The following is a 27275-nucleotide window of genomic DNA, read 5'->3' as shown; positions in this document are numbered from 1 at the left end:
GAGAAGAAATCATTTTTTCTTTAAGAGAGGGGAGAGTCTGACCCCACTGAAAATGAACTCTGGCATAAGGCTGGAGGAAGGAGGATTTTCTGAGGGTCACAAAGGAGACAGAGCTGGTATTGACAGACTGGTGAGAGAATCAGAGTTTAGCCCAGCCCATGGGGGCAAGACCAACAAGTAACAAAAGACATTGCATAGAGAAAAGTCTGGTCTTTGGTAGCCTACCCTTGCTGAGACCCGCAGCACCAAGCAGGAAGTCTTGGGTACCAAGGCAGGAGAACTTTGCAGTGTGTGGTGATTGGAAGCTTCTGTTACATGGCAGCGGGTGCCTGCAGGGAGTTCCCAAACAGGGAACAAGAAGGAGTGATTGGGGGACAATACACCCCAGGTAGGAGAAGTGGGAGTGGGTGTGTTTCACCTCTGGCATGATTGCAAATGTGAATGACTCCTGTTCTAGGATGGGACAGAGAGCAATATGTGGACATGATTGTGGACACCAGGCCAGATGCACTAAACGTAACAAGCCAGCAACGTGGTTTTTAAACTAGTTCTAGCCGGTTTAGCGTGCAAGTAGTAAACCGGGACATGCACAAAAGGGTTCTCCGAGCCATTTTCCTGTCACAGTAGCAGCTAATGAAAACAGAATGCAAAGCTATTATAATGTACTGATTACTATTATAATGTGCATGCAGGATGATGCACTACCGTCTCCGACCCCCAGTGCTTTTTTTGTGCCGGTTCGCAACGGTACGGCATACCGGCACCTTTTCTCCTCCTGTCCTCCCCTCCCATTATTTCCAGCGATTCTCCGCCTCTCCCCTGCCCTCCCATCGACGTGCAGCGATTTTCCGTCCCTCCTCTGCCCTCACCTCTCCCATATCCAGTGATTCTTCGTCCCCCAGCCGTCCTCCTTCACTGCCTGCCAGCCGTCGAACTCAGAGGCGAACGGTGCAGACAGCGTTTGGCTGGCAGCGTCGTAGCTTCCCTCTTCAAGTCCCGCCTATGCGTAAACAGGAAGTTGTAGGCGGGACTTGCAGAGGGAAGCTATGACACTGCCAGCCAATCGCTGCCTGCACCGTTCGCTTCTGAGTCCGACGCTGGCTGGCAGGCAGTGAAGGAGGATGGCTGGGGGACGAAGAATTGCTGGATATGGGAGAGGTGAGGGCAGGGGAGAGGCGGAGAATCGCTGGAAATAATGGGAGGGAAGGGCAGGGGAGAGAGAATTGCTGGACATGGGATGAAGGGAAGGGCAAGGGAGAGAGAATTGCTGGACATGGGATGGGAGGGAAGGGCAGGGGAGAGAGAATTGCTGGACATGGGATGGGATGGGAGGGAAGGGCAGGGGAGAGAGAATTGCTGGACATGGGATGGGAGAGAAGGGCAGGGGAGAGAGCATTGCTGGACATGGGATGGGATGGGAGGGAAGGGCAGGGGAGAGAGAATTGCTGGACATGGGATGGGATGGGAGGGAAGGGCAGGGGAGAGAGAATTGCTGGACATGGGATGGGAGGGAAGGGCAGGGGAGAGAGAATTGCTGGACATGGGATGGGAGGGAAGGGCAAGGGAGAGAGAATTGCTGGACATGGAATGGGAGGGAAGGGCAGGGGAGAGAGAATTGCTGGACATGGGATGGGAGGGAAGGGCAGGGGAGAGAGAATTGTTGGACATTGATGGGAGGGCAGGGATGAGATAATTGCTGGACATGGAGGGGAGAGAGGAGAATCGCTGGATGGGGAGGGGAGGACAGGGATGAGAGAATTGCTGGACATGGAGGGGAGGGCAGGGATAAGAAAATTGCTGGACATGGAGGGGAGGGCAGGGAAGAGAGAATTGCTGGACATGGAGGGGAGAGAGGAGAATCGCTGGACGGGGAAGGGAGGACAGGGAAGAGAGAATTGCTGGACATGGAGGGGAGAGAGGAGAATCGCTGGACAGGGAGGGGAGGACAGGGAAGAGAGAATTGCTGGACATGGATGAGAGGGGAGAGAGGAGAAATGCTAGAAATGGATGGAGAGGAGAGCAGGAGATAGAGGAGAATTGCTGGACATGGATGGATGGAGGAGTTGGCTAGGAGGGAGGAGAAATGCTGACTTGGATGGAGGAGAGGGGAGAGAGAATTATTGCTTTATATGGATACAGAGGAGGGAAGAGAGAGGAGAAGTGCTGGACATGGATGGAGGGGAGGAAAGGAAAAAGAAGAAGATGCACATGGATGGAGATAAGGGAAAGGGAAGAGAGGAGAAAAACTGCACATGGATGGAGAAAATAGGCAAAAACTGGATCCACGTTATACCTCCTCCAGTCAATTCCATGGAGGAGGACCTAGCTTTTACTTATGGATGCAGGGCAACAAAAGAAGAAGAAAGGAGGAAAGTAAAGAAATAAATGGAAAGGAAGCCCTGGAAACGGAGTTAAGAGAACAGATAGAGAGCAGCAGAATCAGAGACTGGGACCAATATGGATAGAAAAACAAAGTCACCAGACAACAAAGGTAGAAAAAAATCATTTTATTTTCATTTTAGTGTTTGGAATTTGTCTTATTTTGCACTAGGTATACTGGTATTTCTGTAACAGCTTACAGAAATTATTTATAATGAAAAAAATTCACATTATTTTTTTCTCCTATACTAGTATAATATTTTCAATGATGTCTGTTTATATGCGCCATGGCTGGTATAAGGGGTGTGGCTAATGTGGGTGTGGCTATAATAAGGGCAGTGCCATATGTGGTGACCCCGCCCACAATGAGTACCGGCACCTTTTTTTCTACAAAAAAAGCACTGCCGACCCCATGCACAAAAGCAGTCCCTACCTTTACCGTGGAAATTCTAACAGGAGGTCTGGGCCTGCCGGTTCTTCATTATCGCAAGTAGGAGAAGGGGAGAAACAAGGCAGGGAAGATGGAGCATAAAAAAAGTAAGCCGGCTTACACGCAGCTTCTTTGCATGTATGAAAGCCATGCCATGATTCTTTTCTTAAATGACATTTTACTGGCAAGAAATTGGGTGGGGGGGGGGGCAGTAAATGTAAAGCATAAAAGTAATGGTAACTTACCAAAAATGCAAGGAAGACAAGGGTCAAACAGCCTCTGCTGGGAAACAGCATCTCCCATGCTAGAAGCAGAACAAAGAGGGGCTAAACCAATTGGACAGTGTCAGTCTGGGATGACCCACCCACTAACTACTGGAGGGAGACACCAGGAAGTTCAGATCCAATCAGCTCACTGCTCTAGAGTGATGTCATCAGGGAAGCCCTGCGGGGAGGAGGAGTTGGGACAGCAGCCAAGCCAATGAGAGTCCATCTTCAGGGAGATTGGCATTCCAGAATGACAGCCGGCCAATAGTAGGAAGCAGCAGGAACCGCTGGGGGTGGAACCAAGCCCTGATGCTGATTCCTCAGAGCCCAGAGCAGCAGCGAGCATATTCTAGGCTTTTTCCACTTTTTCTCAGCAGCAGGGAGCCCCAACACAAGTCTGTCCATCCAAAAAAAAAAACACGCTTTTCTGCTTGCAAAAAAAAAAAAAAAGAGCTACATCTACTGTTTTCATACACACAGCTTGTCTGCGTCTATGAGAGCTGTCTATTTCATGCAAAGAGCAGCCACACATAGCGATTGACTGTTCTGCGCATGCTCAGCTCACCGACTGGCTTCCCCCATATCACATGCAAATGAGCTGGGTCGCAAAAGCAATGAGCAGCTCATTTGCATGCAATTCTCTTTGTGAATCCCTCTGTGTTTCTAAATCGGTAAATTTTTACCGATTTGGAATAGCAGACGGATTCTTAACGGGACCTTTGTGCATCTGGCTCTAAGAGTTTAATCAACATTACCAAATACTTTGTTCTGATTTGCAAATAGAGGAGATTTTAAGATAGAACTGAACTGTGAGTTTGAAAGCCTAGATATCATGTAGAGACTATATTTTGCGCTGTATTGACCATCTGAAAAAAAATCCTTGAATTGTACAGACCAAGTTAACAAATTTATGAACTGTTTTCAAGTTGCTGTTAGTAAAGCAAGTTGAAGTTGAGTACTGAGAATTCAGACTTTTCTTTGAGTGAGAGTGCTTGGCCTACTGGAGTTATTCCAGCCTTGACCTGCACCCAGCTCAAGTGATCCAGCCAGTGGGAGCAGTGTGTGTGCAGAAGATTCTGTTTTTGTGACCCCGTTCCTGGGTGCTGTGGAGTGAAACCTGGGTTGAGCTGAGCCAGAGGTGTGCCCCAGGGTTACATAAACTGGTGCCTAGAGTGGGTCAGAATGAGGAAATTTTTCTGGGATGAAGATGCTGTATTTGAGAGACATTTGGATTTACACCTGGACAGATTTGCATTGCTACAGAAACTGTTAAATAAAAGCCCAAACTCTAGCGATGCATACCTACCTCAAGGATGAGCCACATGGAGAGAACATTGCATAGCCCAGCCTGAAGAACTGTAACATCTGGGTCAGAGTTAGGCAGGACAAAGTGCACCATTCCTGCCGGCAGGAGAAGGTGCTGGAAGAGAAGAAATTTACCATCACATTTTCACTAATTACGATGAGCCCGTGATTGTGTCATCTCACTATGGGAGGGAATTTCCAGTGAGGAGAGCAGTATAGAGCGAGATAATGCTCTGAATGTTGAGACGCACATGGAAAGAGTGGCAGAGGAGCATGGAAGCACCAAGCGAGGTGAACATTTTGTAGCAGAGCTGGAAGTGAATATTGAGAGCGATTACAGCATGTCCCACTGAATCATTACCTGGGTGGAGACATCCATGGAAAACAGAAGCCTAGTGTGTCAAATTGTGTGCAGCAGGGGCGAGCCCACAGCAATCCAGTTACAATGCTGTGCTTGCAGGTGCAAGTTCTTTAACTGATTGGAAGCACCTGAGATTGTGAAAATCACCCCATGGAGAAGGACATATCCGGTGTGGAGACTGGGTGGGAAGCCACTCTGACAGGATCTGAACCCACACAGATGCCCTCAGGCATTCGTGGGAGTTGGTTCGGGGGATGAACCATATGAGTAGGGCCTCTTCCAAGCTAAAGCGAGGGGATCGTGATGTGAGGAGATCACACCCAGAGGACTTCCAGGAATGAGGCTGAGGTCCGGCAGGTTGAGAAGCGGCTGCATACCCAAGCCCACCACCACCTAGTCTAGCAGAAGCGGGACATCAGCGATGGCTGATGGGCTAAGGGATTCGATGGCGAGAAAATCCATTTCAGGAAGAGAGCTATAGAACCAGAGAGAGACCGGATACTAAAGGGATGACCCTCATAGAGATACTTTTGCATCTAATGGGGAAGTTGACCCAATCCTCATTTGAAGGTTGTCAAAGTTATTGTAGGGAGCCAGGAAAGCTGAGATGTATTCCAAAGACCCGGATACTGGACTGCCCCACACAGAGACTCTTTTCCACTACTTGTGCTTGGCTCTGGGGGAGGTGGATCCTGGAGTGCCTACAGAATTGACCACAGCATGGGCAGTCAGGAGTTCGAAGATAGAACCCTTTGTTAAAACAGCAGAGCTGTCCTACAAGGATGCAGTGGCAACAAATAGAGATCGAGAGGCCAAGTGGATGCAAGCACCATTATCGGGGGAGTATCTGGATCAAGCTGGGAAGAGCTGGAGATGAGAAGCTGCCTAAACTCAGCAGGGTGGATTGCTATCTCAGGCGCTTGGTGTGGGACCTATGGCAGTTTTGTTAACCACATATTCCCTTTCAGGTGATGAGCGTAGTGGAGTCCCAGAGGGAAGCCTGGATCCAAGAAGCGATCCAGCATGCAAAGTCTACACACCTGATGATCCCAGTTCTCGGTACATTCCCAGTGGCTGAACTGGCAAATTGGAAGATCTATCAAAAAGCACGATGTAGAATTGGTGGACCGATACCATGGACATAAATATTACAGTGTGACCCATACCCTACCGGATGGGGCTACAATAAAGAAACCAAATCCAAAATGGTATGACTGAGTGGGAGAGAGAGAGAGAGAGACTTTGGACATGTGAGGAAAATTTCTGGTTACTGTATATGAGGAGGGAGTAAGGGTAAACTGCCTTCAGAAAAAAAATAAAGAAAACTGCATGGTTTGGGAGTTATCATGAAGGGAAATGATGCTGTGTTGTTTGCTGCTATGCTGATTTAGTTATAGAAAATCATATATTAGCCTAAGGATATTAAACTTGATTGTTAAATAAATAAGATGAATCGAGTATGTAGCGTGTGAAGAGAAAATAGTGAGGGAGAGAGTGATTCTCTGAGGACAGAGGAAAAATGATTTCTTGATGGAAAAGGAAAGAAGAGGGGGGAGAGTCTGACCCCACTGAAAATGAGCTCTGGAATAAGGCTGGAGGAGGGAGGATTTTCTGAGGGTCACTAAGGTGACAGAGCTGGTACTGACAGACTGGTGAAAGAATCAGAGTATAGCCCAGCCCATGGGGGCAGGAACAAGAAGTAACAAAAGGTATTGCATAGAGAAAATTCTGGTCTTTGGTAGCCCATCCTTGCCGAGACCCGTAGCACCAAGCAGGAAGTCCTCGGTACCAAAGCAGGAGAACTTTGCAGTGTGTGATGACTGGAAGGCTCTGTTATATGGCAGCGGGTGCCTGCAAGGAGTTCCCGAATTGGGAACAAGAAGAAATGATTAGGGGACAATACACCCCAGGTAGGAGAAGTGGGAGTGGGCGTGTCTCACTTCTGGCATGATTGCACGTGTGAATGAGTCCTGTTTCAGGGTAGGACAGAGAGCAACTGCAGAAATTATGAGGACATGATTGTGGACTAAGAGTTTAAGCAAAACTACCAAGTTCTTTGTTGTGGTTTCAAATAGAGGAGATTTTAAGATATAACTGAACTGTGAGTTTGAAAGCCCTAATATCATGTGGAGGCTATGTTTTACCCTGAATTGTACAGACCAAGTTGACAAGTTTATGAACTGTTTTCAAGTTACTTTTAGTAAAGGAAGTTGATGTTCAATACTGAGACTACTGACTAATCTGTGAGAGGGAATGCCCAGAGAAACAGTACTCTTGGCCTACCAGAGTTATTCTGGCCTCGGCCTACACCCAGAATTATAAATCAATTGGAGCTGATACAGACCCTTTATAGTCAGACCAGTGTAGAGTGCATTTTCCGAGATCAAGCAGGCCATGTCATCCACGTCACCTGTTGCAGAATGCTTTAGCAGTGTATATAGCTTTAAGAGCATGCAGTAGCATCCCCACTGTGCATGCACAATTGCCTTCCCGTCCACTGTGAGAGCGCAGGACTAGCAGTATCTCTTCATCTGCCATGAGGAGAGAAAGCGTTATTCATGGCTCCTTGCAGAATCTGGTGCATTGCTGCTTTTTGAGGTAGTTTTTGTGCTTTCCTTTGGGTATTTCTTTCCCAGTTTTGTTGTTTTTCCTTTTTTGGCAGTTTTTCCTTCCCTCCTTTTATTTTTTTCCTCACTTTTAGGTTTTCTTGGTTTTCTGTGCTCACGAGGCCCGCTTAGGCCTGAGCTCCGGTTGGGATTTTTCCCCTCCTATTTTTCTTGGTGATTTGCCTCTTTTAATTAGTATCATTGAGTTGTTTGATTTAGCCACAGCTGTTTTTCCTTCCATGTCATCAAAGGTTCTCAGTGGCTTCAAGCGCTGTGCATGCAATCAGACCATCTCTGGAACAGACACACATTCTTGGTGTCTCCAGTGTTTGGGGCCAGAACATAGCCCTTCCAGCTGTCTTCTTTGCCTGCATATGCAAAAGAGAACACGGTTGTCCAGAGAGGCTCAAAGAGAGTACATTTTTGGAGCCTGGTCCGAATCATCAACGTCGGAATTGACATCAGCATGGTGCTTGCACTGACATTGAATCCATCGGTCCCAATTGCAGCTATGACACTGACACTGTCAGTGGATGTTGTGATAAACACAGTGGTTGCCCTACCCTGAGGAGGCCGCTAGATGGCGCTCTCCAACCCGCAACATGAAAATGCCCTGATCTGGCCACTAGAGGGAGCCAAAGTGGATAGACCATTGTAGTAACCAGAAGGGACGGCTAGGGGGTGCTCGTGGTATAGGACCTGTCCTTCCCTGGAGAGGCTACCAGGGGGAACTCTCTGAGTAGAAGCTGGAAAGTGGGAGAGAGTTCTAGGTGCGGACCTTTCTGGAAGCAGAGGGGAGAGGCCTAGAGAGGTGGGGTGGATTATTGGTCACCCTATAAAAAGCACCCTCTAAGCCAAGAGAAGGGAGAAAATGGGGGGACCTGCAACGCCCAGAGCCTGCGGATTACAAATGAGGAGTACCAGGAAGATGCCAGAGAGAGAGAGGGAAGGAAACTCTGAAAGCTGGGAAGGTACTTATCAGGCTATGTTGCTGATGAACTTTTGTGTAAAATGAACTAACAGCCATGGGGTGGAGGATAGGACTGTAAGGTCAATGCACGTGAAGAAGTCCTATCCAGGGGTGGTGGCTGTTTTACACGGAGCCCCCTGTCTCTCAAAGTAAAGGGGCTCAGGCAGTGTATTTGCGAGTGGGGGATACTTGGAAGGAAGTGGTGCCCCACAAGATTGAATCCAAGTCCTAATAAACTGAATTTGCACTTTGATTGGCTCATTTGCATATATGTGAAAGCTGGAGAATCCCAGGTGAAGTTCCAGGAGAGTGCGAGGGGTCACGGCCTGTGGATCAGAGGGGTGACCGGGGCACCCTGGACTGGACAGGAGAGAATTTCCAGCCAAAGGAAGGCATGCCCGAGCAGTCACCCTGAATAAGGCAGGAGCCCCAGGTATAGAGGTGGATGCCTGCAAGGGACTAGGTGAAGTCTAGCCAGAGTACTGCTCAGGAGCCTGAGGCCAGTGGAGGACAGGTAGAGAGCAGGAAGGGCACGTGTCTTTACAGAATGTCTTGAAGTCAAGTACCAGGGAGCCCCAAGAGGGCTTAGTTGAAGAGTATCCTGAGGAGGGGAAGATAAAGGAAACCACTTTGTTGTGAACTGTTTGCTTCTGTGTTGTTTTTGCCGGAGTTACCAGGGATCTACCACAAGTTGTTTTGAACTGCTTTGGTTTGTACTGCCGGTGGCTGAGCAGTTTACGTGATCAAGTGCAATACATAGCTTGGCTTGGGTGCCAAGGGAACTCCGAAGAGACTGGCAAGTGAGACCCCGGCCAGCAGAGGGCTGCAGTTCAGAGTCAACCAGTGGCCGGGAGCTTTACAATGTGCATCAAGCAAGTTTCCACCTGCCTCAGCGCAGTCTGCTGTGCAGGGCCTCCAGGACCAGTCAGCATCAGACCCAACACTGAGGAGGTGTGGGGATTCAACGTCATCCTTGTCGGAACCGAGGACTGTCAATGTTTGGATGCCACGTGCCAGGGGGATAACCTTTTTGGAGAGAAGGTGGATGAGGTTGCAGACCTCATCAAAAAACATATTGATACTTTAGATACTCTCTCCTGCCGGACACTTTCTGCACTCTCCCCATCCAGGAGGTTTTCGGGCAAGTCGAACAGAGGTCCCTACTAATCTCAGAGGCATAAGTACACGCCTTCTCACCCTCCACAGCAGTCTCAGCCCTAGTGCGCTCATTCTTGTCAACAGCATGCACCTAAGGCCCAGCTGGCTCCCCAGTCAAAACAAGGGATGAGTTTTTGACTGGCTCCAGCAGAGCATAGCCGCCATAACAGTGACCGTTTCAGATGACCTACCGGTGGGAGGGAGGCTGAGTTTTTTCCAAGAAAGGTGGCCCTTAACCTCCAACCAGCAGGTTCTTCAAATAGTCTGTCATGGTTATACCCTGCATTGGTGTCAAAGACCACCTAATTGACCTCCAAGAGCATCTAGCATCAGCTCTCAGCACAAGAAGGTATTTTCAAAGAAACTCTCCACCCTTCTAAAGGCCCTGCGGTCAAACCCATTCTACCAGGGGAAGAAAGGAAGGGATTCTTTTCCAGGTACTTCCTTGTTTCAAGGAAAACAGGGGGGCTGTGTCCCATCCTAGACCTAAGGGCCCTGAACAAATTCCTGCTCAAAGAAAAGTTCAGGATGGTTTCCCTGGGCACCCTTCTTCTAATGATTCAGGAAAAAGATTGGCTATGCTCTCTGAACTTAAAAGATGCCTACATCCCAATACTTCCTAGCCGCAGGAAGTATCTCAGAGTGTGGATGTAAACACATCACTTTCAGAACTGCGTGTTGCTGTTTGACCTCGCATCAGTCCCTAGGGTTTTCGCTAAGTGTCTATTGGTAGTCACAGTGTTGCTACACAGACTGGGAATCCATGTGTTTCCCTACCTGCACAGGATGGTGCTCAGGAGTCCATGCACAGAACTATTCGGGTGCTAGAGCTAAAAGGGTTTGTTTTAAACTACCTCAACTGCTCCGAGTCCTACAATTAGGAGCCTTGCTAGATACACAGCAGGTGTGAGCCTTTCTCCCTATGCCAAGGGCGGACACTCTAATCACACTTACTACTCGAGTTTGAGCCAGCCAGCATGTCACAGTTCAGCAGATGCTGAGGTTGCTAGGCCACATGACATCCACTGTGCATGTCACTGTCTTGACATGTCTTCACATGAGAACTGCACAGTGGACCCTTGCTTCCCAGTGCTGTCAGTTCTCTGGAAACCTAGCGGATGTCATCCAGGTGACACCAAAGTTGATAAAGTCCCTTCTCTGGTGGACAATTTGATCCAGTTTGACCATGAGTTTGATCTCTTGGGCCAATCAGAGCCCAGAACAACAAGTTTCAAAAATAGCTGGCCATATCACTACAGGTTACCTCTTATCTGTGTTAACTAAAGAAGGAACAGTCAGTTCTCTGTAACAGCTGTAAACATAAACATACACCATCTGCTGGCCAAGCTAGAGAAATACACTTCAATAAATAATACAGTTTTACAGGCTGAAAAACCCACTGTTTTGCCACAGTTGGTTACATTGAAGGATTACTTATGTTAACCTGATGTGCCTGCCTGAAAGAGAAAATAGGCTTATGTTATATATAGTGAGCCCACCTTCATGAATTCAAGCATAATAAAGACTCATTCTTCTAGTTTAAACTGTCTGCTGCCTGAATGTGTGAGGGGCCCATGCCCACTGCTGCTCCCACGCTCCCACATAGGCTTTTTGCTTCAAATGCCTTTGAACAAGTTCTTATTAGTTTCTACTTCTATGGTGAGCTCTATTTAAAATTCATTTTGGTAAGTTTTTTATTAAAGTTTTACTTCTAGTTCATCATTGCTTAGATGCTTTCCTATTTTCTTCATTTGGATCTGCTTTCAATTTGTCTGAAAGGTGCCTTTTTAGCTTTAATAGTGTCTTTTATCTTAACAATGAACCAGGCCTTCCATTTACCTCAGAGCAGAGCAGAGTACCTGTATATACTATGTAAACCGCTTTGAATGCAGTTGCAACAACTTAGAAAGGCGGTATATCAAGTCCCATTCACTTTTCTAATGCACAGAATATATGAGGTATAGGCTTCTAAGATGGTATTTTTAATGTTATCGTTTATTAATTTACTATTCCGTTGCTTATTGCAGAGCAAATCAGAATGGTTTACAAAGTAATATACAATAAAAACAATTAACTGAAAGATCTTTTCAGCCTAATTGGTTTTAGCAGTGAGTTCCATAGCGCTAGTGCAAGAAAATAAAAAGCTGAAGCACGTGTAGATTCCCATCTTGCTCTAGAAGATGATGGAAAGACCAGTCTATTATCGGTAAATGAGCGGAGAGTTCGGACTGTAAAGAATAGTTAGGACAGCAAGATAGGATAGAGTTGCAGTATGAAGGGCCTGATGTGTAAAGGTTTTTAAAACTTGAATTTAATTCTGTATTCAATAGGAATCCAGTGAAGGCGTTGAAGGAGGAGAATAGCCCTGTCATTCTAGAGGCTCAACAAATAATACAGGCTGCGGTGTTCTCAATTGTTTGTAATCATTTTAAATTAATACCGGCATAAATAATGTTACAATAATTGTATTGTGGTAATATATGCATATGATAAAGTACATAATCTAGATCAATCATATTTCTAACTGAATGTAACTGACGAAGGAAATAGAAAGATTTCTTTACAACATCTGAGATCTAAAAGAAAGAGCTGAATCAATGGCAATTCCATGATATCTAAAGAGGATCCACGTATGTGGAGAACTCAATAGATCCGAAAGGGCAGCAAACAGAGATAAAAGAAGTGGGAAAAGTAAACCAGGCTTATCCAAAGAACTGGGACCAAACAAATATTTAGGTTGAAAAACAGAAGGCTTGAAAGCGTCACTATTGCATCAGTGCTTATTCCAGTGCCTTACGATTTGACACAGCGGTCTTTTTTAAGACCAACTTTATGTTGCTATTTCAAGCCTTCTGTTTTTCAACCTAAATGTAAAATTAGACCATCAGTCTTTCCTTAAGATATAAGACTCCTGATGCAGGCCGTCAGGCCGAAACACAACGTTGTGTCGAGTCATTTCTAAGGAAACATTAATAAACTGTGTTGATTTTATTATTAATTATTTGTTTGGTCCCAGTTCTTTGGATAAGCCTGGTTTACTTTTCCCACTTCTTTTATCTCCAATTCCATGATATCTAAATGAAGATACAGGGGTAATCTATATACTGTATCAAACAGTGTAGGAACTAGAGAAGGCATTGGACAAGAGCCTGTGATCCAAGAGACTATTGTTTTGTCAGGATTTAGGAAAAGGCAGTGTTCCCTAAGCCATCTGTCCACCTCCTGGAGACAGATATGAACTGGTTTCAGGTGAATTGAAAGTGGATCCATGTAGTATATTAATAGAAAATTATCCACATAGGAGTATGAGCTGATTCCAAGTGATTGAATAAGCAACACCAGTGGGCTTACATATAAATTAAACAGTAGTGGCAACAAACTGATCCCTGTGGGACGCCACATGAGAGAGAAAAGGACTGAGAGGTGGAGAGAGACTGAGAAACCCTGAAAGAATGTCCATTTAGATAAGAGAAGAACTATTTGTAAACTGTACCAGAAATACCAACTGAATGTAAATGCTGTAACAGAAGGTTATGATCAATTAAATTGAATGCTGCAGATAAATCTAAGGATATTATTAATGTTATCTGGCCCTGTTCTAAACGGGAATGCAATTCACTCGAGAGCTGTTATTACTGTCTCTGTACTATACTACTACTACTACTACTATTTAGCATTTCTATAGCGCTACAAGGCGTACGCAGCGCTGCACAAACATAGAAGAAAGACAGTCCCTGCTCAAAGAGCTTACAATCTAATAGCCCTACCTGAAACCCTATTGGTGTGGGTGCAGTGTATTAACAGATTCTGAAAACGACTGAGGCTGAGAAAACACAACCTTTTCCAATATCTTTGTCAGAAATGAAAGGTTGGAAACTGGACAATAATTATTTGGTGAAAGAGGGTCAAGTGAAGGTTTTTTTAGATTAGGTCTAACCAGTGCTTTCTTCGTAGCTACTGGAATGACACCCTCTTTTATTTTATTTTATTTTTTTATTTTTGTTACATTTGTACCCTGCACTTTCCCACTCATGGCAGGGTCAAGGCGGCTTACATGGGGCAATAGGCTGTCACCATAGAAAAGAGAGGAGGTAGTAACCCCTGAGAAGGTTCTAGGTCAGTTCCTGCCTGGATAGTTCCCACCAGACAGTTCTCACCCACCAATTCCCATCTGGCCATCTGGACAATTTCCACCTAGGACAAGTCCCACTGAAACCAATTCCCACCACACCAGAGAGGACAATTCCCACCTATAACCCAAAAAATACAAAACATATAAGGCAAATAATCTCCCTCCCTTTTCTCTTCCAGATCTTAACCCCTCATAGCTCCCCCACAACCTTATATTTTACACATTCTTTTCCCCTTCCAGACATGCAGATCATGGGGCCCCCCCCCCCCCCCCCCCCCACCAAACTAGGTTTCAACCTAATTCATGTTTAATCCTGGATCTAAATGCCTTAAATAAGTAAATAAATAAATAGATAAATAAAAAACTGAAGTTTTTGTGGGTGGGGGGGCAATACTCCCCCACACATCCCCAAACTAGGTTTCAATCTAATTCAGTCACACAAAATGACACACTGATTACGATTTATAACAAATTATTACTCTACCTATGCCCCCACCCTCCCACACAACCCCCAAACTACATTTCAACCTAATTCATGTTTAATCTGGGATCTAAATATCATAAATAAGTAAGTAAATAAATAAATGAATACAAACTGAAGTTCATTTGGGGGGGCAGTAACCCCCCGAAACTAGGTTTCAACCTAATTCATGTTTAATCCAGGATCTAAATATCAAAAATAAGTAAATAAATAGAGAAATCCAAACTGCAGTTCATGTGGGGGGCAATGCCCCCCACACCCTCAAACTAGGTTTCAACCTAATTCAACCCCTCAAAATGACACACTGATTACAATATATAATAAATTATTACTCTACCTATGAAATGTTATTCTGTTATTAAATGTCCTCTGTGTACATTCGTATGCTACTCTAATCTCCTTGTTCCAGACCCGATACAAGAAAGAAGCTATGGTCGGTAAAAAAGAAAAAAAAAGGCTAGGGAAGGTGGGAAATGACTGGGGGGAAAAGTCCTTGGTGTGAATTGTCACCTTTAAGTGGAATTGTCCCAGGGGGAATTTTCCTAGGTAGGAATTGTCTCAGGGTGAAGGAGAATTGATGGATGGGAACTGTCCGGTGGGCACTGTCCAGGTGGGAACTCGCCTGATACCCCTGAGAAGGTATTTTTAACCAGTTTGAGGGAATGGGGTCCAGTGGACAACAAGTAGTATGCTAATTTGTTAAGTTTTTGGAAAAAAGTCATAGATGGAAGAACACAAGAGTGAAAAGGGATGGTGATCCAGATAATGGAGGGAATGTTGCTCTAAATGTTTCAATTTTAGAGATGAAAAAAAGTGGCCAGAACATCAGAATCCAAGGAAATTGAGGGGGACTTCCCATCTGTCTTAGTTGTTAATTTTTTAAAAACAGAAAACAGTTAAAGCTGTTGGAAGCTTGCCATATCTGTTTGGAAAAATATGATTTTTTTAAAAAAAAATATTCTAATTAGCTTTTAGCGAGGGAGCACAGTAAAAGAGAAGAATGTGAAAGTGGACTGATGAGTTAATCTTTACCAGGAGGAGCTCAGAATAGGGAAGGCCAGGGGCCAGAATTTTGTTAACCACAAGGAAGGAAGAATAGATACAGGTCGCACCATCCCCACGTCTGCCTACTTGAGAAGAGTAGCTGACTAAATATCCAGAGGGTAAATATTAGAATAGATAACACTCCTCACCTGGAAGAAGCCAGGTTTCAGTTAAGGCAAATATATCAAGTTGATATGTCTATACCAATCCTTCTTGAATATAAGAATGTTTACATTTTACAGATCAACAATTTAACAGTGCTAGAGAGAGGGGAAGGGAAATGGGACTTGATATACCGCCTTTCTGAGGTTTTTTGCAACTACATTCAAAGTGGTTTACATATATTCAGGTACTTATTTTGTACCAGGGGCAATGGAGGGTTAAGTGACTTGCCCAGAGTCACAAGGAGCTGCAGTGGGTATCGAACTCAGTTCCCCAGGATCAATGTCCACTGCACTAACCACTAGGCTACTCCTCGTTGGGTTAGACTTTGATACCTGCACAGAACTTCCACATACAAACTTTTAACCTTTGCAACCCCTCCTTCCTCCTTCCCAGTAGAAGCAATACTATTACTACTACTACTTATCACTTCTAAAGCAGCTACAAGGCATACGCAGCGCTGTACACCATACACAAAAAAAGACAGTCCCTGCTCAAAGAGCTCACAATCTAAATACAGGCAATAGGAAAAAATAGGCAATAGGAAAAAAGCCTAAGTGAACCAGGTCATAGTGTTCCTGCAGAATGTATATCAAGCTACTATAGGTTATTCCTAACAGAGCTTACTATTTTCCCACTGAATCTTCATTTTTACAAGCTAGAAATCTACTTTCTAAGACATTTGAAATGAAAACAGACTTTGCACATGATAGATTGCCATATGCAGTTGAAATCTGCTATAAACTCTGCACCATCTCCCTTTGATAAAAGTATTATAATGAAAATAAATAATAAGTTGTCACCTGTTTTAACTCCATATTTTAAGGTGTCTCTACAGTCGACCAGTATCTGTTCTAAAGGCTCTGGCTGATCTGACAGCTCCAAATTAAATCCTTCCAAACCCTCAAGAAGCTGATGAGGATGATGAAAATCTAAGACTTTACTTTTCCCCTCAAAAGTTTTTTTGATGTAATTTAAGAGAACATCGACAACCGCAAGCAGAAACTGTTCTGTCCATTTTTCACCATCTCTAGCCGGCAGTAAATCTGAGAACAGGAAAAAAGAGACAAAACAATAATAAAGGTTTGTGACTCCACCCTAACAATTATAACTCATAATTGGGCAATACATTTAGACAACATCTGATATCAGTCTAACAAAATACTGTGTACAGATGCTTTTTTCCTTTACTTAATTTTTCAAAATGCAGACAAACTAGTTCACAATTTCAAATAAAGCAGCAGGGTATGACCAGATCTACCCACTAACTCCAATGTAGTTGATACAAAATAAAGGTCAAACATTACTCAGAATTCTGTGGACTTTGACATTTTCAAGTATACCTCAAATTCATAAATCTAGATCAGTGTTATTATATCCTGTCTTGAATGCTATAAATAATTAGCTAATTTTCTTTAGTGTACCTTCAATAAGTTGTTTCCACCTATAATTTTCTACCACAGGGGCTTTTTAATAGAAATCAGAGCTCATTTTACTGCATTATTAAAGTTCCATTTCTGACTCTGAATACAATTGATTACTTGTGACCTGGCAGTGCCTAAGATGCTCATTTATATATTCTTCAGCAACAAGAGCATATAAAAAGTGCTATATAGAGTATAGACAAGGAGAGGAGAAATATTTGGAATGTTATGAGCACACAAATACCATCCTAAAGAGTGAGATTTACCACAATAAGGAGTGAGACTGAAAGCCAAAGACTGAGATTTTTCAGATGGTACATTAAGGGTATACATCTAGAATGATCTAAGTGTAGTATTACTTTACAAATGAATCAAGGCAGCATTAAAAGATATTCTCCCCGATACTCAAAAGCATTTAGCCGGCCAGGATCGGCACCTGGCTGGTTAAATGCCCCATAACCGGCTATCCAGCGATATTCAGCGGGGAATAACCAGCTATCTCCCGCTGAATACGACCAGTTAGCAGCTAGCAGATAGCTGGTTATATCAGCCAACATAACCGGCTATCCATCGATTTTCAGCCCCACTTTAGTGGCTATATTTGGCTGCATGAATATGTGGGATATCTTTGGACAGTAACCAGCTAAGTCTGAATATCAGTTTAGCTGGCTATCTTCTAACCAGCCCAAAATAAACTGGATATTGAATGCCAGTCACCGGAAACAGCCTGGCATTGAATATCCAGGTTTAGCAGTGACCGCAGGGGAGGTAAAATTTTAAGAACCCATTCATTTCCTTTTGAACAGAGCCAATATATACACCCCAATACAGATATTCACCAGCAGCAACTTGTGTGATACAAGGATTGTTGGATGCGGAAATAATTAAGGACATGGCTTCCCTGTTCAATTCACCTATTTATCCCATATTAACATCAGATAATATTTCATATAAGTTAGTAACTGATTTCAGAAGAATAAATACAGTATTGAAAGATGTGGCTCCAATAGTAGCAACAGCAGTATGTCTTGTCTCAATTAAGACCTGAGCATTCTGTGTTTTCAGTAATTGATGCACATCCATTTTGGGTCTAAGGCCTTACCGCCAGCCATTGACCTAGCAGTAAAGTCTCACGCGGCAGTAATGACCTATGCATGCCAAATGCCACTTGGCCGATATGCGTGGCAGAAAATAAAAATTATTTTTCGGCCACACGTATCAGATGCGCGCCAAAAATGAAATTACAAGAGCCAAGCGGTAGCCGTGCGGTAACTCCATTTTGGCGCACGTAGACGCTTATGCGGCTTAGTAAAAGGGCCCCTTGATTAAAATATTGAAATACATAAGACCTGCATTCACTTTCTACAGTTCACCAAAAAGTTAAAGTTACCAGAATTGATTCCATGATGATCTTTTGTAAAAATGTGCAAGGTGTGATTCATGCTGAGGAGAATCTGGGTGTATGCATACTTAAATAAAATAAAAAGAAACCCTTTGTTCCTGAAATCCCTGGCAAAACCCAGATATATACAGCCTTAATGAAAAAGTAAGACAGGGTTAGATAAAACTGTTCAGTTTGGCCTCCAGAAAGGGAATAGCATTTTCAGAACTTCACATGAGATTCTCTTGAAAAATATATTACTTTAGTAAAAACTGACTTATTGCGCATTATCAGTAATTCTATACCTGATGCGTGTATTTTTGAAAAATCAGTTGCATGGTGCTTATTTTTCGTTTCTCTTTTCTTCACACTTGTTCCTGCCAGGAGATTGTTAATTGATTTTTCCTTCTGTAGGGATCCTTCACTCGGATGAGATAGCAGATTTCTATCTGTAGAAAAAGCAAATAAACCATAAACTGAACCAATGGAGAAACATAATAAATAAGGCAAAATCACAACAATAAAACAAGTGACATACATCAGGGGGTCAAAAAAGGGGGGGTTCGATTATACCAATTTGGCCGCTTTTAAGAGATCGCCGGCCATCTCCCGATTTATGTCGGAAGATGGCCGGCGATCACTTTAAAAAATGAGCTGGATACTGCCTTTCTGTGATTGCAATCAAAGCAGTTACATACAGGTACTTATTTTGTACCTGGGGCAATGAAGGGTTAAGGGGCCCTTTTACTAAGCCGTGTAAGCATCTACATGTGCCCAACACACGGCAAAATGGAATTACCACCTGGCTACTGCATGCTTCTTGCGGTAATTTCATTTTTGGTGTGCGTCCAATATGCGCGGCCAAAAAATAATTTTTATTTTCAGATGTGCGTATTGGATGTGCTTAGGTCATTACTGCCTGGTTACCGCATGAGACGTTACCGCTAGGTCAATGGTTGGTGGTAAGGTCAAAGTAGTAGTAGTAGACCCAAAATGGATGCGCAGCAATTCGGCAAAAATTTTACCTTTTTACAGGCATGCAGTAAAATGGATCGGCGTATGCCCAAAAAACTCGCGCCTACACTATCGCAAGCCATTTTTCAGCACACCTTAGTTAAAGGACCCCATAGTTCTCAGGTCACTGCACTAACCATTAGGCTACTCCTCCACTCCTCATCCATTTACATGTGCATATCATATTCAGGTGTAAATACCACTTTCAGAAAGCCGCTATTTCTACATGAAGATCTATACTACACAGAGATTTCAAAGGGGCATGGTTTGGGTGGAACTAAAATTGATAAATATATTCCAAAATTTACAAAGAGAACCCACATTTATACCCATACAGCCATGGTCCATCAAGCCCATTATGCTGCTTGCAACAGTGACCAATCCAGGTCCAAGTACCTGACAGCATCACAAAATAGTAAAATGGATTTCATGCTGCTTATTCCAGGAATAAGCAGGTGATTACATAAGTACATAAGTACATAAGTAGTGCCATACTGGGAAAGACCAAAGGTCCATCTAGCCCAGCATCCTGTCACCGACAGTGGCCAATCCAGGTCAAGGGCACCTGGCACGCTCCCCAAACGTAAAAACATTCCAGACAAGTTATACCTAAAAATGAGGAATTTTTCCAGTCCATTTAATAGCGGTCTATGGACTTGTCCTTTAGGAATCTATCTAACCCCTTTTTAAACTCCGTCAAGCTAACCGCCCGTACCACGTTCTCCGGCAATGAATTCCAGAGTCCAATTACACGTTGGGTGAAGAAAAATTTTCTCCGATTTGTTTTAAATTTACCACACTGTAGCTTCAACTCATGCCCTCTAGTCCTAGTATTTTTGGACAGCGTGAACAGTCGCTTCACATCCACCCGATCCATTCCACTCATTATTTTATACACTTCTATCATATCTCCCCTCAGCCGTCTCTTCTCCAAGCTGAAAAGCCCTAGCCTTCTCAGCCTCTCTTCATAGGAAAGTCGTCCCATCCCCACTATCATTTTCGTCGCCCTTCGCTGTACCTTTTCCAATTCTACTATATCTTTTTTGAGATACGGAGACCAGTACTGAACACAATACTCCAGGTGCGGTCGCACCATGGAGCGATACAACGGCATTATAACATCCGCACACCTGGACTCCATACCCTTCCTAATAACACCCAACATTCTATTCGCTTTCCTAGCCGCAGCAGCACACTGAGCAGAAGGTTTCAGCGTATCATCGACGACGACACCCAGATCCCTTTCTTGATCCGTAACTCCTAACGCGGAACCTTGCAAGACGTAGCTATAATTCGGGTTCCTCTTACCCACATGCATCACTTTGCACTTGTCAACATTGAACTTCATCTGCCACTTGCACGCCCATTCTCCCAGTCTCGCAAGGTCCTCCTGTAATCGTTCACATTCCTCCTGCGACTTGATGACCCTGAATAATTTTGTGTCATCGGCGAATTTAATTACCTCACTAGTTATTCCCATCTCTAGGTCATTTATAAATACATTAAAAAGCAACGGACCCAGCACAGACCCCTGCGGGACCCCACTAACTACCCTCCTCCACTGAGAATACTGGCCACGCAATCCTACTCTCTGCTTCCTATCTTTCAACCAGTTCTTAATCCATAATAATACCCTACCTCCGATTCCATGACTCTGCAATTTCTTCAGGAGTCTTTCGTGCGGCACTTTGTCAAACGCCTTCTGAAAATCCAGATATACAATATCAACCGGCTCCCCATTGTCCACATGTTTGCTTACCCCCTCAAAAAAATGCATTAGATTGGTGAGGCAAGACTTCCCTTCACTAAATCCGTGCTGACTTTGTCTCATCAGTCCATGTTTTTGTATATGCTCTGCAATTTTATTCTTAATAATAGCCTCCACCATCTTGCCCGGCACCGACGTCAGACTCACCGGTCTATAATTTCCCGGATCTCCTCTGGAACCTTTCTTAAAAATCGGAGTAACATTGGCTACCCTCCAGTCTTCCGGTATTACACTCGATTTTAGGGACAGATTGCATATTTCTAACAGTAGCTCCGCAAGTTCATTTTTTAGTTCTATTAATACTCTGGGATGAATACCATCAGGTCCCGGTGATTTACTACTCTTCAGCTTGCTGAACTGACCCATTACATCCTCCAAGGTTACAGAGAATTTGTTTAGTTTCTCCGACTCCCCCGCTTCCACTCCTCAGAAAGCAATCTCATGAAAAGCCTGGATTATCTGCTGACAGGTACATGTGGACCTCACCATTCCAGACACAGTGACAGAGGACAAGCAGACCAGCAGCCTGGAAAGATGTGCAGATTTATTATAAACAGTAACCAGACATGTCCATGTTTTGCCCACAGGCTGCATCAGGGGTAGGAACTAATATTCAAACAAACATCAAAATTAAAATCATATAAATCATAAAAATTAAATATTTATACAAATATCAAAATCATATAAAATATGCATATTATCTTAAAAACTTCAAAACAAACATCCGAACCCATAAAATTTAAAATCATACATTAAAACTCCGACAAAAATGGCTTAAGGAGTATTGTGTAAGTGAAAATCACCATACAGACTGTGCATTCAGTAATAATGCTAAAATAGCAGTGATCCCAACTTCATGTCAGTATTCAGGTTACCCACAATAGTGACAAAATGTGTTAATTTTTATGATTTTAATTTTGATGTTTGTTTGAATATTAGTTCCTACCCCTGATGCAGCTGCACATCTTTCCAGACTGCTGGTCTGCTTGTCTTCTGTCACTATGCCTTGATTGCTGATCTTTTGACTCTATTGTTTTGCTGCCTTATCATTCTATCCTCATCTTCAGCATAAACATTCTCTTGCTGCTGGATTCCTATAGCTTCTGCTACCTTATGCAGCACGCCTGCACCTCTTCTCTGGTGCCTTATTCCCCGGTCTGACCCATCAGATTCTCATCCCTATCACTATGTCACTCATGCTGAGGCACTCCTCTTCCTCCCACAGACATGTGCCCTGCTCAGCTCCCATGGACACATGTCCCACTTCTCCACTGCCTCTTCTTACAACCTTTTTCTGTTGCTCACATGCATCCCTCCATAGCTATTCAAACCATATGCAGTCTCAAGTTCACCTTCTCCTCCTGTCACTAGCAAGGTACTACTTACTATTGCCTTCTAATAAACACTGCCAACCTACTCCGGGTAACATGGTCCATGCACCAAACTTTTACTCACTCCTATCCTCTATTCCTCACACATCTGACACAGCACTCCATCTACTTACTCTCCTCACCTATACATATCCAACACAACTTCCTCACCCACCTCACATCCCACACACCGTCCCTTATTATTCATATCCCACACATTTTATTTTATTTTTATGTCATTTATAACCCACCTATTAAATAGGCGAGGAACAAAAAAAAACACAATAATAAAATACATAAAACATAACAAACAACAAATCATATATCAAATCTAAAACTAAAAACAAAATTCATAATAACAAATCCTTTTTTCAGATTTGTCTCAAGCTTTCTTACTCCATAAACGGCTCAAACCTTCTTACGCCATAAAAGATTGAACAAACAAAAGGGTTTTCACCCCTTCAGCCACCACATGCCCTACACCAGTCCTCACCCATCACACTCCTTAGCCAGGGAAGAGTGCCTGAGTGAGGTCGAGGGGAAGAGGGGGTATGCACCTGCATCAGGTTGGGAAGGGAAGATGAGAGGGGAGAAAGAGTGTTCCTAGGTTAGGTTAGGTTTTGGAATGAAATTTGTTAACTGTTGGGTAGTCTTTTTCTATAACTGCACAGAGTTAATTAAACACTGCCTCCTTCTCTTACATAAGCACACTGCTCCTTCATCTGTATCCCCTATCCCTTCTATTCTCCCCAGTTGTTTTGGATTTGTGATTCCACAGGTGCTGGGTAGATATGACCGCTTGAACCGGGCTTTCAGCTTTACTGTACTCTGGGGCTTTTCCCTCCAAAGTAGGATCCCTTCAGCACAAAGGCTAAGTGGGATTTTCACACACAGTACCTTGGGCTAGATACACTAAACCTTAACAACCCTCTAACAACCCTTTAACGAAGGAAATTCCTAACCGTTGCATGCATTAAAGGCCTTTTTCCTACGAAGCAAGCAGCTAACGAAAACGGAAATGCACTAACCATACCAACGATTGCAACGAATCATTTACCGTCAGAAATTTTACGTGTGCTCAGACCTGTCGTTAAGGCCTGAGCTATCATCTCCCCGCTGCCCCCTGCACCATAAAAATCCAAGCCAGCATGTTTAAAAAGAAAAGTGAGATACAAACACGTGGCTCTCCGCTTTCCCCTGCATCATTACAAAACAAAACATACTGCTTCTCCCTGCAGCTTAAAAATCCTGTCTCTCCCCTTCTCCCACAGCTTTGAAAATTAACACTCTCTGCTATCCCCTAAAGCCAATTTTCCCAGTACTGTAAACAATGAGATTCGTTTGGCACGATTTCCCTTTGGTAAAACCATGTTGTCTCGGATCTTGCAACTTATTGGCTTCCAGGAAATTCACTATCCTTTCCTTCAGCATTGCTTCCATTACTTTTCCAATAACCGAAGTGAGGCTTACCAGCCTGTAGTTTCCAGCTTCTTCCCTATCACCACTTTTGTGAAGAGGGACCACCTCCGCCGTTTTCCAATCCCTCGGAACCTCTCCCGTCTCCAAGGATTTATTAAACAAATCTTTAAGAGGACCCGCCAGAACCTCTCTGAGCTCCCTCAAAATTCAATAATTAAGGGCTCGTTTTATGAAGTGGCACTACTGATTAGAGTGCACCAAATGCAATAAAGCCCATTCAATTCCTATGGGCTTCATCACATCTGCCAGAATCTCTAGCTCAGCTTTGTAAAAGGAGCCCTAAATTTTTAATCATTGAGTTATCTTAATTGTTGAATATTTTTATTGAAAACACAAGTTGGCAAAAGGGCAACAATATACTTCAAAGATAGCAAAAATAGCTACAAAAAACATGCATTCAAAAATAATTTTAAAGCAAATACCTCCCCCCCCCCCCCCCCACCCACAACCCACCACAGTGCTGGTGGTGATCACATTCCTTCTCTTCATCCGATCTGTAGGCCTAAATTACTTTGACTCCCACCAGGCACACATTTACAGAACTACCTCATAATGAGAAAGTAATGAGATCCAGTGGCGTCACGAGGGCAGCTGACACCCGGGGCGGGTCGCCGCTGCGCACCCCCCCCCCCCCCGGTGCAACGCGGCGCACCCTCCCCCCTCCGTAGCGCAACCCCCCCGAGAACATACCTGGAAGGCGGTGAGGGGCGGGCGGGAGAGCCAATCCACCGAGTGCACGCCGCTGGGGGGTGTCGGCGCCTCGCTGGTTCCTTGCTCTCTCTGCCCCGGAACAGGAAGTAACCTGTGGAGCAGAGAGAGCAAGGACCAGCAAGGCGCCCACACCCCCCAGCGGCGTGCACCCGGGGCGGACACGCCCCACCGCCCCCCCCCCCTTCCTACGCCACTGATGAGATCACACCAAATGAACACAGTCTGAATGTCGCACAACTTTCACTAAGTAATCTGGTTAAAATTTGTGATGAGAACTAGCAAACTGTCACAGGAACACAAACTCACTATAATTAAGCCAATTAATGTATGAGCAGGTTAAAGTAGATTTAGTATGAAGGTTCCATTAACTTCCTCATGGCATCTGGATACACAAACTGGGAAATTTAGCCTGTTTTTTCTGTAGCAGTTGGCTGCAGTGGTGGCAGCAGAAGGCAGCAATTTAGACAGCCTGCTTGCATCATCCTGAGCCCTCTCTCTGATGCTTCCTGCCTATGCGGAAGCTGGAAGTTACGTCAGAGAGAGAAGATTTAGGGATTGGCACCACCAGGTTGTCTGAATTTCTGCCCACTGCCGCTAACTGCTACAGAAGAAATCTTTTAATGCTGGGTTGCTGGTTGGGAAATGGACAGGAGTGATAAAAAAAACTCCCATGGCACACCTAGGGAGCAGCCATGGCATGTTGATATGCCATGGCACACTATTTGAAAAACGCTGTTCTAAAAGCTTGAGACTAGCCTTAAACAGGCTGTTCCAATTAGATGGAACAGCATCTATAAATGCTAGTATTAATATGTAAAAACTTAACGTACCTTAGATAACTGGCAACTGAATTCAGTGATAAAAATTTTAAATGAAACAAATGACACACAACCTTCATCCATTCCGACCCTCCACTTATACCTCATACGATCACTATACAACTTTGTATTTGTTATTCACCAACTGGGCAAACGCCTTTGACGGTACTATGTAAGCCACATTGAGCCTGCAAATAGGTGGGAAAATGTGGAGTACAAATGCAATAAATAAATAAATATTATTTGTGTCTTGTCTGCCGTCGATGTGGCAACAAGAGTCCCGTGTGCTGATCAGATTCCGATCATCTGCAACATCCTTCCATCATGTGCCCAGTTGCTCAGTCATCTTACTGTTACTGCAACAGAGTCATCCATTGTTGCTGGCTTCAAGGAGCATTTCCAGCACTTAATTGACACTTAATTTTCCTGTTCATCCACTACACAGTGTTGGTTCTCTTCTACACTCATGTCTGAAAGACAATCCAATTATCTTCCCAGATGATGTAAAAACACAGGCAACTAAATCTTTGAGAAGGTTGTACCAAAACCTGAGCAAAATGGAAGGCTCGAGTTCATCAACATCAAATACTCAGGATCCTCCACAATCTACATTCCAAGAAAGTATCATATTTGTGGAAGAGCCCCCTCCAAAAGAATGAGAATGGATGTTAGCAGTTATGAGCGACTTTTATGGAACAATGCCTACTCTGAAGGCTATTGTTAATGAATTGGACAGTTATGTTCAAGTGATGCAGTCGACAAACAAGTGGAAAAACAAGAAAAAGTGCTGGCCAAAACTGGCACGGGGGTCCTGTGCATTCCTGCTACCAGCACATTTTCTGAGAAGAATTTTCTATTGTGGGAAGGACTGTGGAAGATAGAAAAGCTAAACTGAATCCTGATATTGTTGATGACTTATTATTCAACCACAGATTAAAAAATCATAACAGTGCTTCATAGACTATATTCTCCCCCACTAGGGAGAGAGGGTTGTATTTTGTCCCTCAGGACATTTTGACAGGGTGGATTAGAGTTCCTTGGGTTAGTAGAAATCAGACATTGTTGGGGTTGGAAAGGTAGGTATTTCATTTGCTTGTCATTATTATTGTTTTCTATTTGTGATTTATAAACATCAGTTGTACAGAATATTGTTCCTTTTTATACTTTATAAAAATATATAAATATAAACTCATAAGTGTTCAAGGTTTGTGCAGATGAGGACAGAGCCCACGGGAATGGGGAGAGGGCCCACAGGGATGGGGCGAGGACAGACTTTGTCCCCGTGTCATTCTCTAGACACAACTGCAAGCCAAAAAATATATATATTGCCTCACAGAACTGACATGCTGACGTCAGAAGCTGTGCTGTATTAGAACGTTGTGGAAAGTGGCGCATCGCTTAATGCACAAGACATTTGTTGGAGGGAGTGGCTTGTGGACAGATTTATTATTATTATTATTATTTATTACATTTGTATCCCACATTTTCCCACCTATTTGCAGACTCAATGTGGCTTACATAGTTTGATTACATTGTCGTTCCAGGATATCAGATATAGTTAGTGATGTGCAGAGATTACATAAAGGAAGAAAGAAGGGAGTAATTAGGGTAGGTGTAGAAGGTGGGCTTTCAGAACTGAGTTGGTTGATGAGGTGGAATAGTGAGGTTATACGTTCTCATTGTAGGCCTTTTTGAAGAAGTATATCTTCAAAGATTTGCGAAAGATAGTTGTTTCGAAACCTGTTTTGCAGACATCTATCTATGCATTTCATATGCAAGGTGTCCATATCACAAAGGGGCATATCGGAGATGTTTCGAAGGCAAGATTAGAGTGTGCTTAACACTTTGACATTTTAATGGAACAAAAATAAACTGTCTAGGGCGAAAAATTCAATGTTTTGGTCTATTTTGAATGAATAAAGCACAAAAAGGTGTCCTAAATGACCAGAAGATCACTGGAGGGAATTAGGGATGACACCCCCTTTCTACCCCAGCAGTCACTGACTCCCCCTCCCA

The 27275-nt window shown here is 43.8% G+C and overlaps 1 protein-coding gene across 1 annotated transcript in view; it reads right to left on the bottom strand.

The window, feature by feature from the left end:
• LOC115470195 (glutamate decarboxylase 1-like) overlaps nt 1-27275 on the bottom strand; it is a 137667-nt gene that overhangs the window by 80355 nt on the left and 30037 nt on the right. Inside the window, exons 3-4 of the mRNA XM_030203161.1 lie at nt 18405-18548; nt 16098-16340 (exon numbers count right to left, since the gene is read on the bottom strand). Of these exons, the coding sequence (XP_030059021.1) occupies nt 16098-16340; nt 18405-18548 (387 nt within the window). The remainder of the gene's footprint in view (nt 1-16097; nt 16341-18404; nt 18549-27275) is intronic.

Source organism: Microcaecilia unicolor, chromosome 1 (genome assembly GCF_901765095.1).
Source record: "Microcaecilia unicolor chromosome 1, aMicUni1.1, whole genome shotgun sequence".
NCBI classification, from domain to species: domain Eukaryota; kingdom Metazoa; phylum Chordata; class Amphibia; order Gymnophiona; family Siphonopidae; genus Microcaecilia; species Microcaecilia unicolor.
Note: the sequence above shows the minus strand (reverse complement) of the source record. Positions and strands in the feature narration are given on the sequence as shown.